The following is a 14,610-nucleotide window of genomic DNA, read 5'->3' as shown; positions in this document are numbered from 1 at the left end:
CATTGGCTGTTATCCCTGTGTCTCATGATGATGTCAGGTGTCCCTCTCCCTTCTAAGCTGCCTCATTGGTCATGGGGGAGATCAACTAAGGGAAGAGTGAGTGATCTGTAGGAACTTAGGGCCAGGCAGCTCAGTTGTAGCACCTTTGTGACTGGGGTTGGGGCGGGGGTCCCGCTGTGCTGCTAAGCATAGGGATCCGTGCTCTGTGCTGTTCTTCCATTTGGTGTCACTGGGTCACCACCAACTTCAGGCTCCACAGAGGAAATAAGTGGCAGCAGTTCATGTGCATGTATGGTCGTATGTCACTTACACTGGAGGTCATGTGTTCAGCAACCAGCACTAGTGGTGACTGGACGTCACTCATCCCGCAGACGTCTAGAACAGGAGCCACTCGTGCCAACTGGAGATTGCAGTACCATGTGCTAAGTGCTATAAGGGTCTTAGCAGCTAAGATTTGCCAAGTTCTCAGCTCAACAATCCAGGATACCTTGTATAGAATCCAGCCTGCATGTCATGGGGCAGTGCTGATAGGTGGGTTCTGAGCTGACTTCTGGTTTCATGGACTTACTCCATCTTCCCTCTTCCTGTCTCCTTCCTTCTCCCTGATGCCAGTGTTCCTTGGGTGGGAGAATGGAGCCAGGCTTTAATTGCAAATTCACCATTTTTTACTGGAAGTCTTCAGAATTATACTTTATCTTTTCATATAACTCTCCTTCCACCTTATTCCCTAAGGATCCCTGGGGAAAAGTAGCTTTTAATGAAGTCCTTATACTGCTCTGGGGGAAAATTGTGTGTGTGTGTGTGTGTGTGTGTGTGTGTGTGTGTGTGTATGTATGTGTGTGTGTCTGTGTCTGTGTGTCTGTGTCTGTGCACGCATGCGCGTGTACACAGTACATATTCACTATTTTTAAAAGACCTAGCAACTTACCCTCTGAAGGTACATAATGGTTTTCCAACTAGGCGATTCTAGACACCTTTTTCTTAACCTTAGAATCCTTTGTTTGAAGATATCTTGTGTAGAAATGGACTAAGCCGAGCAGAATAGATCAAAACTGCCCTGTGGAGAGGGGAAACTGGAATGTCCCCGAGCCTTCCTTCTCCAGCCCTCATCTTGTAGGAGCCTGAGAGGGCACAGGGGTCATTTCTGGGACCCTTGGTGTCTGCAGAGCCCTGTGGTGTTCCTGGATCCCTGCTTTGACTGGGTCTGGGGGAAGTGAGATTCATCTTTTAAAAACTCCTGTGATGTTTATGGAAGTGGTGTAATGAAACTCATCTGAATGTGGTCATTTAAAAATCAATTTTAAAAACAAAAAGCAGTAAAAAGAAAGAAGCATGGTTTTCCCACAGATCGTGGGAACCTGCTCCACTGGCATTGTATTTGTATTTGTGAGAAACCAGGTCTCAAAATGACATTAAGTAGGATGTACCTACTAAGAATGCCACCTGTTGGCAGAACCCCTGGGCAGATGATGGTGGGGCACTGGCAGTTTTTCTTACGGCTGCCAGGCAGGAGTGGTCTACTCCTCTGTGCAAGGAAATAGAGATCTGCTCAGAGGGAGGAAGCCCCAGCCTTCTAAGGCAGCGGTCTCTGGGCTTGTGCCAGCTTCTTGTCACATTTATAACCTTGACTTCTTTCCTGTTGGTAGACGTTCAGTGGAGAGAAAGCTACCGAATTTGGCCCTGCCAAATGGGCCATTGCCGCCTTGAGCAAGGCCTGCTTAGTCAGAAACCTGACGAAGGACTGCCTGCCCTTTCACCAGTTTGTGTGGTTTCGAGTGTTTGCTGAGCCACGGCCGGAGCTTCCCCTTCCCCAGGTTAAAGGCCAAAGGCTACATGAGCACTGGCCCAAAACCTTTCCCTTCCTCACCATCCTCATCCACCCTTTGCGCTCCCGAAAAGACAGAGCTTCTTCATGCTCACAGGACAGAGTGGTGTGTGCTCAAGGTGGATTAACAAAGCGTCCCTGGGCCTCTCAGTGAAAAGTATGTGTCTGGTTTTGTAAAAGACAGAGGAAATAGATCTGAGTTAGGAAAGAGCTGTGTGAGCTGCCTGCAACTCTGAGCCGTGGCTGTGGCTCTCGGTGGAGCCCGCGCGGCCCACCTGGTTCCTAGAGAACAGAAAGGCATCCTTCTAGGCTCCCATCCCATAAGATGGGGGGTGCCTCAGAGCAGGCAGGACTTCTGGGACAAAGTGACTTTATACTGTATCCTGAAGGAAGAGGAGTCAGAAGGAAGGCCCGGGGAGTGAGTCAGAAAGAGGGAATACTGAATGGGAGCCTCCGAGGCAAGAAAGGGGAGACCTTAGAGAATCAGGAGTTAATTGCTGCTGCCAGAGAACACTGTGGTAGGAGCAGTAACGTCATACAGCAGAGAGGAGCATCCAGTGTTGTCACCAGAATGGGCCTCAGAGGGGATGCTGTGAGTTAGTATCTTAAGCATCTGTATCCTTTTGATGCCTGTACTGAGGAACCTTTATCCTGCCAGACCTTAAGATATGCAGCACCTTCCTTCAGTCACCACAGCAAGGGAGAAGCCGGGTATAACCCGCTGCTGGCTTCCTATAGCCTTCTGAAAGAGCTACTTACCTCAGGAAAGCCCACAGTAATCTGTCCTTCTTCTGTGTCCTACCAGAACTGGAACTGTGTTATTGAATGAAAGGACTGGGGTTAAATGTGGGGGAGGGTGATGAGTTAGCGGTCTGTCTACTTACCAACTTTTAATCTGTGCTTCCATGGGGCTTCTGCTGCTCAAATCATACATGAAAAAATCCTCGTCCTAAGTTTTCTAATGGCAGTAAGTATTTAAATAAAGAGTTGTATAGCTTCTATCTACAGAGAGCTGTTCCCCTCCTTACTTTGTTTAGGAACATTTGGCATACATTTGAATATATATTATACAGTAATCTACATGATTATAAATCTGCTTTTTTTTTTTGCTAACCTACAGCATGACCTAGAGATCTTTCCATGTTGGTATGCCAGTACCTGCTCAAAGTTTCTAATTTATAATATGAAATCTTATAGGTATGCTGTATTTTTTAGCTGCTCCCTGGTTGGTAGGCATTTAGGTCACTTCCATTTCTCCATTGTTGTAAAGAGTGTTCCCATGAATGTCCAGTGCTTACTTTGTAGAGTGAAGTGGAATTGCCACATCAAGGCTTATGTCCACTTTGCCTTTCTATCATTTTACTTCCAAGTTTCTAGTGTAGGTATTGCCCACTCTCTAACTCTGAGATATAAGAATATTGTAGTTTATTTGTGTCTCACTACAGAGTCTCAGACAAGTGCCCCTTTGTCAAAATCCCCAGCTTTACAAAGTTACTCAGGTGTTGCTTTCCATATCTTGTTGAGGAAGGATCTTACTGTGTATCTCTTGGAGAATACATAGTTAGGCACATATACATGAGCACACGCACATGTATACGCACATACACACACGCACGTTTACTCACTCACACCCCTTATTTAGTAGCGGAAATGGTCAAGCAAGTTAACCCAGGTTTTCTTCATGACATCTGCCTAGAGCCAAACTCTGTGTGTGTGTGTGTGTGTGTGTGTGTGTGTGTGTGTGTGTGTAGAGGAGGTAAGGCGATTGTTTTCAATGCCAGTGATGGAACCAGGGGCCTCATGCATGCTAGGCACGCTCTCTGCCTCTGAGCTAAGAGCCCTGACACCAGCCTCTACCATCTCATTTTGTGGTGCACTCTACTTAGTACTAGCCTTGTGTGTTCAGCACACAGTCCACTCTGTCACCTTTAAATATAACCACAACCCACTAACCACCCAGTGAGAAGGTGATAGGCAAGGGTAAAGGAAGAAATAAATAGAAGGGTAGGGAGATGGCTCAGTTGGTAAAGTGCTTGTCTTGCAACTATGAAGACCAGAGTTCAGATCTGGTCTTGATGTAAAAAGCTAGGCATAGCAGTGCGTGCCTATAATTCCAGCACACAACAGTCCCTGGTGCTCACTGGGCAGCCATCCTGGCTAAATAGGTGAATTCCAGGTTGTGAAGAGCTCTGCCTCAGTAAAGTAGAGAGCGGTCAAGGAAGATCCCCAACATTGACCACTGGCCGTCATCCATACATGAACACCCTCACCACACCTGGATATATACCCAAATTAACTTTGCTAAAAGAGTAAATGGAAATAGGAGAATTCATACCAAAAGAACCTGAAGTGAATTTCCAAGAAAATGCCTCCTTCTCTGAATCTCATGCAGACACATTGTGGAAAAGTCCCAGGGTTGAAGCCATAGACCAAGGCCACAGGTTGACCATCCCCGGGACACGCAGAGTCTTCTGTTCCATATTGTACCTGTCTTCCTAGCAGCTGATCAGTCCAGGACACCAACCTATTAGAGACAATCAAAGTTGCAGGATGGTGACCTTTGCCCTCTTCTCTTTGCTTTTGTTCTCACATGCCCCATTGTAGAATTTCCTTCGTTGCCAAAACAATAAGACCAACTACAATTTGGTGTGTGAGACACTGCAGTTTCTGGACTGTATCTGCGGGAGCACAACTGGAGGCCTTGGTCTTCTCGGACTATACATCAACGAGAAGAACGTAGCCCTTATCAACCAAACCCTGGAGAGCCTGACTGAATACTGCCAAGGGCCTTGCCACGAGAACCAGGTAACTCTGTTCATGTTTTGGTATGCGAGCAAGACGTATTTATTACTTGGAAACGTTAACAGAAACCCATTCAGAAGCCACGTAACAACTACCCGTCAATCTCAGGGTGCTCATAAGACAAGCAGCCTTTCTCCAGTAGTGGGGAAGTTCCCATGGTGCCTTCTCATAATCCAGAAGTTTACCCAGTGAATGAGTGGGTGACTATGTCTTGGCTTGGCTCAGTGTAATTTGATTTGGTCTAACTATCCAATCATAACTTGGATATTTAGGGGTAAATAATAAAGTGGGAATTAAATTAGCCCCTGAGAAAAGTGACCTATTCTAAATTCTAGAAAAGATCAAAAAGTGATTCCTTGAAACCTAGCTAGAAAGAAAACACTTGCTTCCTGTGAAATAAATCGGAAGCAAGAAGAGAACATTTGTAGCTGAGCTATAACATCATGGACTTCTGGGAAAGGAAAAGCCCAGCTAGTCTTGACTGACCTCCCAAGAAGTGTAATTCTGGAGTGGAGCCCAATGTTTTTCTTTTTTCTTAAGTAGAAGCATTGCTCATTCATGGCTGCTGGAAGATTCTATGAGTTCGCACTGCAGGACAAGAACGACTGTGGTTTTTAACTTCAGATGGTAGTTCCGTCCTGGCTTGAAGTGGTTAGTTCTAACCAACCCTAAGGCCAGGGAAAGTATTAAGCGCGGAGTTAGTTGAGGAAGGCAGGACATTTGCTCCAAGGAAGCAGTTTAAATTAAGCAACTCACCGTCTGTGGAAACCCTAGTCTTAGAGGGAGGACATTTTATGAGATCCACTTCCTTCTCCTGGTTCCCCGATGAAGGAGGCAGAATAGCTCTGGTTATGAGAAAGAACAAGGAAATGCAAGGGTTCTGGAACTGTGGATGTAAGACCTCAAGTTCACTTTCCTGCTACACCAAGGTCAATTGAAAGGAACAGGCCAAGGTAGTTTGCTCTTCAGTCAAGGATCCAACTTGGGGAAGGCTGATCCATTTTGATACCGTGTGAACTGAGGCAGAAGCTTGCTGTCCAAGCTTAAGCCTTAAGCAGAAGTACCAAATTCACAAGATGAGTGACAGAGAGAGAACGGAACACAGTTCTAAAGGGGAAAGGGGCTCAGATCCTGGTATCAGTCACACACCATATTTTCCTATAAGAACAAAGCCGATTGCACGGCACTATTTGGATCAGACTCAGCCAATTTATCAGTTAGGGTGTATGGGGACTTTCCTACTGTTTACTGTTAATTCTGAAACTAGAGATCTTCATCTGTCTTTTATTTTTACCACTTTCTCACGGAAAATTGCACTCTCCCCAAATGACATTATGGGAGTGGTAAGCATTGTGTTGAAATAGCAGTTTAGCCTGTTGCCCTTTGACGTCTGATTTATGGCCAGCATTTGTGTTAATGCCTCTCTCTCTCTCTCGCTGTGTGTGTGTGTGTGTGTGTGTGTGTGTGTGTGTGTGTCTGTTTACACAGAACTGCATCGCCACCCATGAATCCAATGGCATCGATATCATCACAGCCCTCATCCTCAATGACATCAACCCACTGGGAAAGAAACGGATGGACCTTGTTTTAGAACTGAAGGCAAGTAGAGACTGAGAGCTAGAGGCGGCAACCTTTGGGAAAAGTCCATTAATGCTTTGCCTGGCATGTGACACGGTATTGTGAAACTAAATACCAAAGACAGTTCTGTTTAACTGAACGAATGACCCACATTGCACATTCTGACCTAAAATGCAGAACTTTGCTCTTTCCAAAGAAGGGCCTTGAGAGGGTACCAGCTTTTTAATTAGGTCACCTGGAATGAAGAGTTGTCACCAGAACTGAGAAATTCAAAAAGTACCCAAGAATGAAAAGCCTGAAATCGGAAATCCAGTGGGGGTTGGGAGGGAGAAGAGAAACACCAGTCCTCTGGTTTCTGAGCTTGCTGCTTTTGGGGAAGGGCCAGTGAAGCATGTACAACTTGGCCCTTCCATTGTCACCAGAAATCTATTTTTACTTAGTCAGGTGACAGCTTTTTCTGTTCAGTCACTGATCTGGAAGAAGGATGACTGATGATGTTGGCTTAAAATAAGAGTGTACCCGACAATCCTCTAATACCTTCTTTCGTTGTTATGAATGGGAACCTGGAGCTGCCACCCTGCCGCAGCCCTAGCATGTCATGCCTTGTAAAGATAGTTTTATGGAGTTAAATGGTGACTTCAAGGTGCTCATTCTTTGGGGTTTACTAATTGACAGACCATTCCTGAAGGCCTATCATCCAGTCCCCAAGTCTCTAGCCCCTGTTTGGGGTTTTTAGAGGTTGTCAAAGACTCAAAAAATATCTAGTTCTGAGAACTGACCTTGCAACATACCCTGATGTGTGATGCTGTTTGGAAATGCGTTAGCATCTCTGAGCACATTTCCTCTTCTGCTGTTCCCATGTCAGGGCATGCTGAGATTCCTGCTCTCTCACACCCGTAGGCAGGAGTAGGTACCTTATCATGACTGAGAGATAGTGTTCAACTACAGAGGTCAGCTAAAATGCTCGTCTGCATTTACTGCGTGGGCAACAGTAGAAAACAAGGCCTTAGGAAGATAGTAACCGACTCCCCAAGAAACTGCATGATCAATTTTATTTTTCCTTTAGCATTTAGAACTGAGAGTCCAAATCGTGGTTGATTTGAGCATATGGTTTAAATGGAATTTTTTAGCGCTGTTTTTTCCTTCTGATAAATACTTTATACTTGACTTGAATATCATTCCTGCTCTCGTATGGTTATCACTTATCAGAAAGTACATGATGCGTGTCTGAAATAGACTGAGACATCCATGTGTTCCTAGTTGGCATTTCAGTGCCTTTTTCAATGAAAGTAGCAGTCTAAGGATTGGGATAGAAACGGGTGAGAGCTCAGCCACTAGATTGAACTTTTGTGACCCAAGCTGAGAAGGAAAAATGTCTCTATTTCCAATCCCCAGAAGGAAAACACCAACCTTGAGACCCATGGACAAAGAAATATGTAAATTGTAGACCTGGGACCTCAAATGAAATTAAGCCAAGAAATGCCAGGTTGTGGACACATGGGTGTTGTTAATGTAATGGGAAAGTATGTGTTGGTGGATGTGAAGTGTTCCTCTGGGCCACTTGTATTAACTAATAGCATATGTACTCAATGATATTAGGAAATAAGAAAGTTTATGGATTTTAAGACAGGGAGAAATTGTATTTATTGACTGTCATCTCTGGCTCACAATATCCAATAACAAAATATTTAAGGGGAAAAAATTGTATCTGTACTAAGTGTATATACACCTTTCACCTTATTCTCAGTCCACAGTTTAGACCGAGTTTTGACACAGCAGTTATACCTGATCAGGTCTTATAAATAATATGCAGATGAAGCAGACAAAAAAGATACATAAATTATATGGAAATGCTATTCCATTTTATATGAGGCTGAGAATCTGGGGACCCTGGTGTCCCCTGTGGATACCCTCTAACACCCATGTATAAATTGTCTATTTCTGCTACAACTGTTGTAGGTTTTACTAGCTGACAGATCTTTCCTGAGAGCAGTGTCTGAAGTGTGCTTCTGCCCAATCTCTTACCCCTGTTCTGGGGTTCCAGAGGTTGTAAAAGATTCCAGAAATATAATGTATGTCCTAACAAATGCAGACCCTTAGACCCGAGTCAGACTCTACACACATGCTTCTAAGGTCCCGAGTAGCACATCCTCTGCCTAGTGACGATACTCTGGAATGTCCTTGGCCATATAGGGTGAATCTGTCTGTCCAGCCAGGATGCGCACTTATGTCAGCAGCTGGACACACATGTCTAGGCGGCTGCCCAAACACCCCCTCATATTTCTTTCCCTGGTTCTCTCCATTTAGAACAATGCTTCAAAGCTACTCCTGGCCATCATGGAAAGCAGGCACGACAGTGAAAATGCAGAGAGGATTCTGTACAACATGAGGCCCAAGGAACTGGTGAGTTGTGACTGATCCTTTGACAGTAGCACCAACAAACCTCAGAGCAAAACTCAAGGCAGAATGAAGAATGAAGGTCCTGCTTCTTTGATCTTCTGAAACCATTCCCCAAAATGTATCAAGGATGATTTAATCCAGACCTGTGCCTGGGTACAGAAGTAGGGCAGTGGACATGGGGTGTTCCACCTTGTCCTATCAGCACAGACCACATACAGAAGCTTCCCTCCCCTGTGCTCACCCACGGAGAACAGGGCAGTGGGTGAGGGTGGGTTCAGGTCCACAGCTCAGCGCATTGACCGTGTCACCTTAGGTAGGTAGCTGCACGGTCCTAGTCTATAAAAGGGAAGGTAACATTACATTGACGGCTATTTTGAACTCTAGAGTACTAAAGTCATCAAACCTGTAGCACAGTACCTGGCATGTAGTCCTTTAAGAACTGAAGGCCATTTTCTTCTCTTTGTTCATTATTAGGCAAGTGTCCTACCACAGAGCTACATTCCCAGCTCTTGATTTGTGGTGTTGTGTTGAATGGGGGAAGGACAGGAGTAGGAGGTTAAGACACAATCCATGGAGTTCAGGCTAGCCTCAAACTCGCTGCATAGCTGAGGCTGTCCTTGAACTCTGGCTCTTCTTCCACCTCCCAAGTATCGGGGCTATGGGTGTGCACCCCCGTTCCCTGACACCCTCACCCTTGGTTGTTTTTTTTTTTTTTTTTGCTGTACCCCAGCTGGCCTTGATCTCATGATCATTTTACTTCATATGCTGGGGTTACATAGGCCCCTGCCACTTTTTTTTTAGGACTTACAAGTTCACATCTGTTCTTGGTGGCAGGAGAGTGTATTTTGAATGTTGATGTTTGGTTTTGTTTTCTTAAAACATGACCCAGTTGATTTTCAAAGAGCAACATTCGTGATGGGCTGACTTCCATGTTGGGAGTTGGTGGTGGGAATTCTGAGAAGAGCAGTATTCAAGGATGGGTGATAGGAGTTGAGTCTGTTTGGACTTTCCCCCATGCAAATAAACTGTAACTGACAGATTTAAATGAGGACATTAAAACATTTCTGCCTCCCAGTGACCTGAATGTGCACTAGAGACCAGACCAAAGTCCCTTTATGTATTCCTTTAAATAAAAGTTCACAGAAGCCTGGCTCTTTGATCCCAGAGGTCAGGGAATGAGTTCTCAGCAGAGACAGGAGTCTCTGCAAGTTTACATAACAGCTTATGTAACTGGGGTAACCGGGTAGCTAAGGGTCGTCATTACTTATTACAGTCAGAATAGCCTTTGGAGAGAACCCATTTCAGCTCTTACAAATCAGGAGCGTGCCCTGGCTCTTCATGACTGTCTTGGGTAGAGGAAATGCCACAACCCCTTGCTATGGCTGCCCTCATCTCCTGGGTTTCCCCCTTGTGTTTAGAGCACATTATTCATAGAAAGGGTCAAGTCTTCTTTGGTGTCAACAGAGTTCTAAGAAGACAAATAGGAAAAAAGCTTAGATATCCAGAACACATCTATGTGTGCACATGTATGCATGCATATGCTTGCGTGCACCGATCCATGTACTTTGCATGTGTAACATGCTGGGTTTGGTTTTAGAGCTGCTGGGAATACCAACTCAGAGAGCAAGGGTCTCACCTCCAAGTAACAGCTGACCCACTGTCAGTACAGAATGTGTGGCTCTCTTCAGGTTTCATCTTGGATAATAAAGAAGTCCCAAATAATGGCTAGTAGCAATAAAGAAGGTGCCCCCAGGCTGCAATATCTTCTGAATCATCAAAGGAAATGATTAATTCTTAGTATAACTGAGCATATTTATTCTTAGTGTTTGCATTATTAAATTCTAAATGATATGTTTATTTAGGGAAGCTCGGCAGGTCCACCTCTGTGCACTGTGCTGAGTGCCAGGAGATAGATTCAGATATAAGCAGCACCAGCCCCTGCACCCTGGGAACTGAGTGAGAACAGTCAACAGGTAGTAAAATGCCCTAAGAAGTATACTACTAGGTTATGAGGAGTCCTGGGTCAGGCAGGCAGCTGTGACGGGTAGTGGCCAAGTTCAAATCCTAGCTCATTAACCATGACTTTAGCAATGTTCTTTTATCTCTTTATTTCTGCATCTATAAAGGAATGGAAGTTTCTGAGCCCTCATAAAACGTTTGTGAGCCTTACACCTTAACGACATTAGCACACTGAGTACAGTACTTGACACAGTGCAGGTTTTCAGCAGGTGCTGCTGGTCCATACAGTTGCCTTCCCATGGGAGAGGGTCTGGGAGACTTGGACCCAGAAAGGAATTGTACTACTTTTCCAAAAGCCGATGAATTTCTTACTAGTTCTTTTGTTTGGTTGGTTTTTGTGTTTTGGGTTTTTTTTCCCCCTGAGGAAGCAATGGCTGGAATGAGGAAAATTTGGTGTGTGTGTGTGTGTGTGTGTGTGTGTGTGTGTGTGTGTGTGTGTGTGTGACATTTTGCCATTTTCCAGGTTTTGGTGGTGCGGTGGTGGTGGTGGTATCTCCGTGTGCATCCATGGGGTGGGGTGGGTGGGGTTACATGTGTAGAAATCAAGGGCCAGTTCCCTTTTTCTTCTGTGGATTCCAGGATTCAGGCTTGGGTCTTCAGGCTTCAAGGGCAAGGCCCATGTTAGCCAGTGAACCATCATCTCACCAACCCTTTTCCCTCCAGCCCTATCAACGTGTTTTTATAGCCACCATCAGTTTCTAAAGCAGGAGGGTATGAACCAGCCATTGATCATCGGTTGGTCTAAGTGGAGAGAATGAGCTTGTCTTGTTGGTGAAGGTCAACTGGTATTCACCGTCAACATCATTTTAACTAAGGAGTCTGAGGCTGTATCCAAGCCTGGGGGATGAGATATAGGAGCAGGGACAGCTGGCTAAGTGCTGTAGATGCCAGTCCCACACGGGTCACCTCTGAGTCAGGAGGTGTGTTCTCTTGTCCCTTCTCAAAGGTGGAGGTGATCAAGAAAGCCTACATGCAAGGTGAAGTGGAATTTGAGGATGGGGAGAATGGAGAGGACGGAGCTGCCTCCCCGAGGAACGTGGGCCACAACATCTACATACTCGCTCACCAGGTACAGCCCTCCCTCTCGGGCCCTTCTAGACACCACCAGCATTCTCAGCTGCCCTGACACTGACTCTTCCTGGAAAGCTTCCTCCAAGCACTGGTTGTCCCTTAGGGAGCATGGCTTGCAGGTGTGTTTGGCCATCTGCCTCAAGGGGCTAAATTCCAGGGCTCTGCCACTTTCTCAGTGTGGTAAGTCAGGAACTTGGAAATCCCCATGCACTGTACACGCATCTACCCTTGAGCAGTGACACTGGGTGCTTTGTCTGGAGCCGCTGAAAGGGCGTCTTAGGCATTTTATAAATACTAATGAATCTCTCTTAACAACCTAAAGAAATAAACTTGAACCTCCTTGCCTATCACATTTGGGAATCTGTGGGAACCTGTCCTCACAATTTCCTTTTGTTTGCCTTTCTGGGTGATATTTTCTGCCCTGACACCAAACTGCCACATTTCGTAATCCCTTCCCAAGTGCCTTGGTTTTTGAAGTTGCTTCTTCTTTGGGTATGCTGGTGTGCCTTCAGCTTCTGGGTGGGGATGGGCAAGCTGCAGCCCAGCTGGAAACTGACATGCCCTTTCCTTCGCCCCCTTTAAGCTTGGGTACAGTACCTGGGTGTAGCACAATAAAGACAAGAGGCCTAAAGCTGCCAGGTCCCTGCCCCTGCGTATCTACTGAAGGATTTCAAACACTCCCCTGTCCCACATCACCTCCATTGTCAGCATCTAGCAGCATCCAAAAGGGTTTCTGAATAGTCCTACAATGGAGGCTTAATGGGGTGCACGGAAAACCTCATGTCCCTCCTGCCTGGCCTAAGAAATCAGAGAAAAAAGGGGGGGGGGGGAATCCTGGATGAGCATGAACCATTCATTCTTGTATGCCAGACTCTGCAGAGCAGAGCCAAGCAGAAGGGAGCAAGCCTCTGGGTACTGTAGCCCTTGGCTTACTGCTGGTCATTTTGCATTTTTTAACTCAGCCTTAGAAAGACTGTGGGTGTAGCTTAGTTGGTAGAGTGCTTGCCTAGCAAGCACAGAGGCCTAGTTGTGGAGGTGTACATCTGTAAAACCAGAACAAGGGAGGGACAGGCAGGAGAATCAAAAGTTTAAGATCATCCTCAGCTACATCGCAAGTTCAAGGCCAGATTGAGATACGTGAGACCCTGACTCAAAGAAAGAAACGTAGAGTTTAAAAATAGCTCTTACACTAGTTTTCTCTTTGCTTGTGTTCTAGTTGGCTCGGCATAACAAAGAACTCCAAACCATGCTGAAACCTGGAGGCCAAGTGGATGGTGATGAAGCTTTAGAGTTCTACGCAAAGCACACGGCACAAATCGAGGTAAAGCAAACAACGAACATACAAAAAAATTCGTTAAGTCGTGAGCAGGGAGAGCTCAGGCAGCAAGGCCTGGACCTTCAGTGGATGGTACCCTGTATCAGGGTTGACATCTTCTTACTGCTCTCAACAATAAAGATGTTGGGGTGCTTCCTGTTCCTAGGTTCCTCTATTAGGTAGCAGATGTAGATTTAATTATAAATTCTGGCCAGCACCTAAGACAAGTCGGTAGGGCTGAGGCGATAGCTCAGTTGATGAAGCATTTGTCAAGCAAACACAAGGACCCACTTCACCCCTTAGAACCCACATGAGTAATCCAGATGAAGCACCTGCACATATGAACATGTACACATATGTACACACCCAAAGTCTAGCGGAGGGACCTGCTGTAGAGTATAGTGACCCAGGAGGTCTGTTCTGATGAATGACATCCAGATACAGAGTGAAAGAACGTGGGACTGAAATGGGCGGTGCCCAGGGGGAGGAGCTTTTCTGGACTCTACAGGGAAGACTGCAGGTAAGGCACGCACGGCTGGAATTGGATGAGTCAAGGGGGAAATGGTGCAAGATAAAGGAGAGGAGGCAGCACAGAGCATCCGAAGCTTACACACTTCTGGGAAGAAGCCTGCACTTCATCCTCAGAGCATCGGAACTGCTAGCATTCCACTCCCCGAGCCCCGCCATCCTCTGCATTTTACACAGCACAGAACACTCTCACTATCCTTCCAAAGTGTGTAGCATCACGTCTGTGGCAAATGGAGGAGCTCTTCAGTAAGGCTCGGTGAGGATGCACCCTTCTCTAGCTGCCAGTGTCACAGATGGAGTTTTCCTATCACCTGCATTGTCTCTTAGCATCTGGGAAACATGTCTGGCCCCAGGATCTAGCTAGTTGGCATGTGAGGCCTTGTTTTGCTAATGAATATAATATCAGTGTCAGAAGAGAGATTTGTTGGACAGAATAAAACGTTCAGCATGATGGCTTTTCAGGAGTCTGTTCTTACCTCTCCAGGTCGTCCTGATGAAATGCTTCATTTGATCAACTCGTCAGCCATGCCAAATGTATTGTGAACGCTTAGTCCTGATTTATTGATTGTGGCCAGGATCTTGGCCGCCTCTGTCCCCTGCATCCTTTAGAAAACAAGCTTGGCAGTACAGGATGTTAAATATAAATAGAATATGCCCAACTCTGGCCCAGTTGGGAGGAGACTGGAGCCTGATAAATTCTCCTACTGCTAGAGGTAGAGAAGGAATGCTGTTCTGTCTCCTGACTCCTACTGCTAAATCTGTTTCAACAGTGAAAATTTAAAAACTGTCACTAGCCTCCAAATCCTGCCCTTGACTGGCCAGGACCCTCCTTTTGATTCCCTGCAGGGTTATGGATGCAGATCCAGGGTACTGTGTCATAGCTGCTTGGGGCTTTGCTAGCAAACTCCGGAATCTTCACACTTGAGCCATCCAATGGAATTCTCACCACAGGTCTTCTGCTCCCCCCCTTTGCCCCCTGGAGCCTGTTACTCTTCTCTTTTGTGCATAGGTGAAGGAAGGAATCGTTCTAGATGTTGTCTGTGTGAAGCGGGTGGCCTCTTCATAGCAAATA

The 14,610-nt window shown here is 45.8% G+C and overlaps 1 protein-coding gene across 12 annotated transcripts in view; it reads left to right on the top strand.

Moving 5' to 3' along the window:
- The window catches only part of Itpr1 (inositol 1,4,5-trisphosphate receptor type 1), a 342,349-nt gene that overhangs the window by 268,604 nt on the left and 59,135 nt on the right, over positions 1-14,610 (top strand). For all 12 annotated transcript variants that reach the window (XM_075983288.1, XM_075983285.1, XM_075983283.1 and 9 more), the window contains 5 exons: positions 4,430-4,630; positions 6,116-6,226; positions 8,513-8,608; positions 11,571-11,693; positions 12,912-13,016. In XM_075983288.1, the coding sequence (XP_075839403.1) occupies positions 4,430-4,630; positions 6,116-6,226; positions 8,513-8,608; positions 11,571-11,693; positions 12,912-13,016 (636 nt within the window). The remainder of the gene's footprint in view (positions 1-4,429; positions 4,631-6,115; positions 6,227-8,512; positions 8,609-11,570; positions 11,694-12,911; positions 13,017-14,610) is intronic.

This window comes from Microtus pennsylvanicus, chromosome 8 (assembly GCF_037038515.1).
Source record: "Microtus pennsylvanicus isolate mMicPen1 chromosome 8, mMicPen1.hap1, whole genome shotgun sequence".
Lineage (NCBI taxonomy): Eukaryota > Metazoa > Chordata > Mammalia > Rodentia > Cricetidae > Microtus > Microtus pennsylvanicus.
Note: the sequence above shows the minus strand (reverse complement) of the source record. Positions and strands in the feature narration are given on the sequence as shown.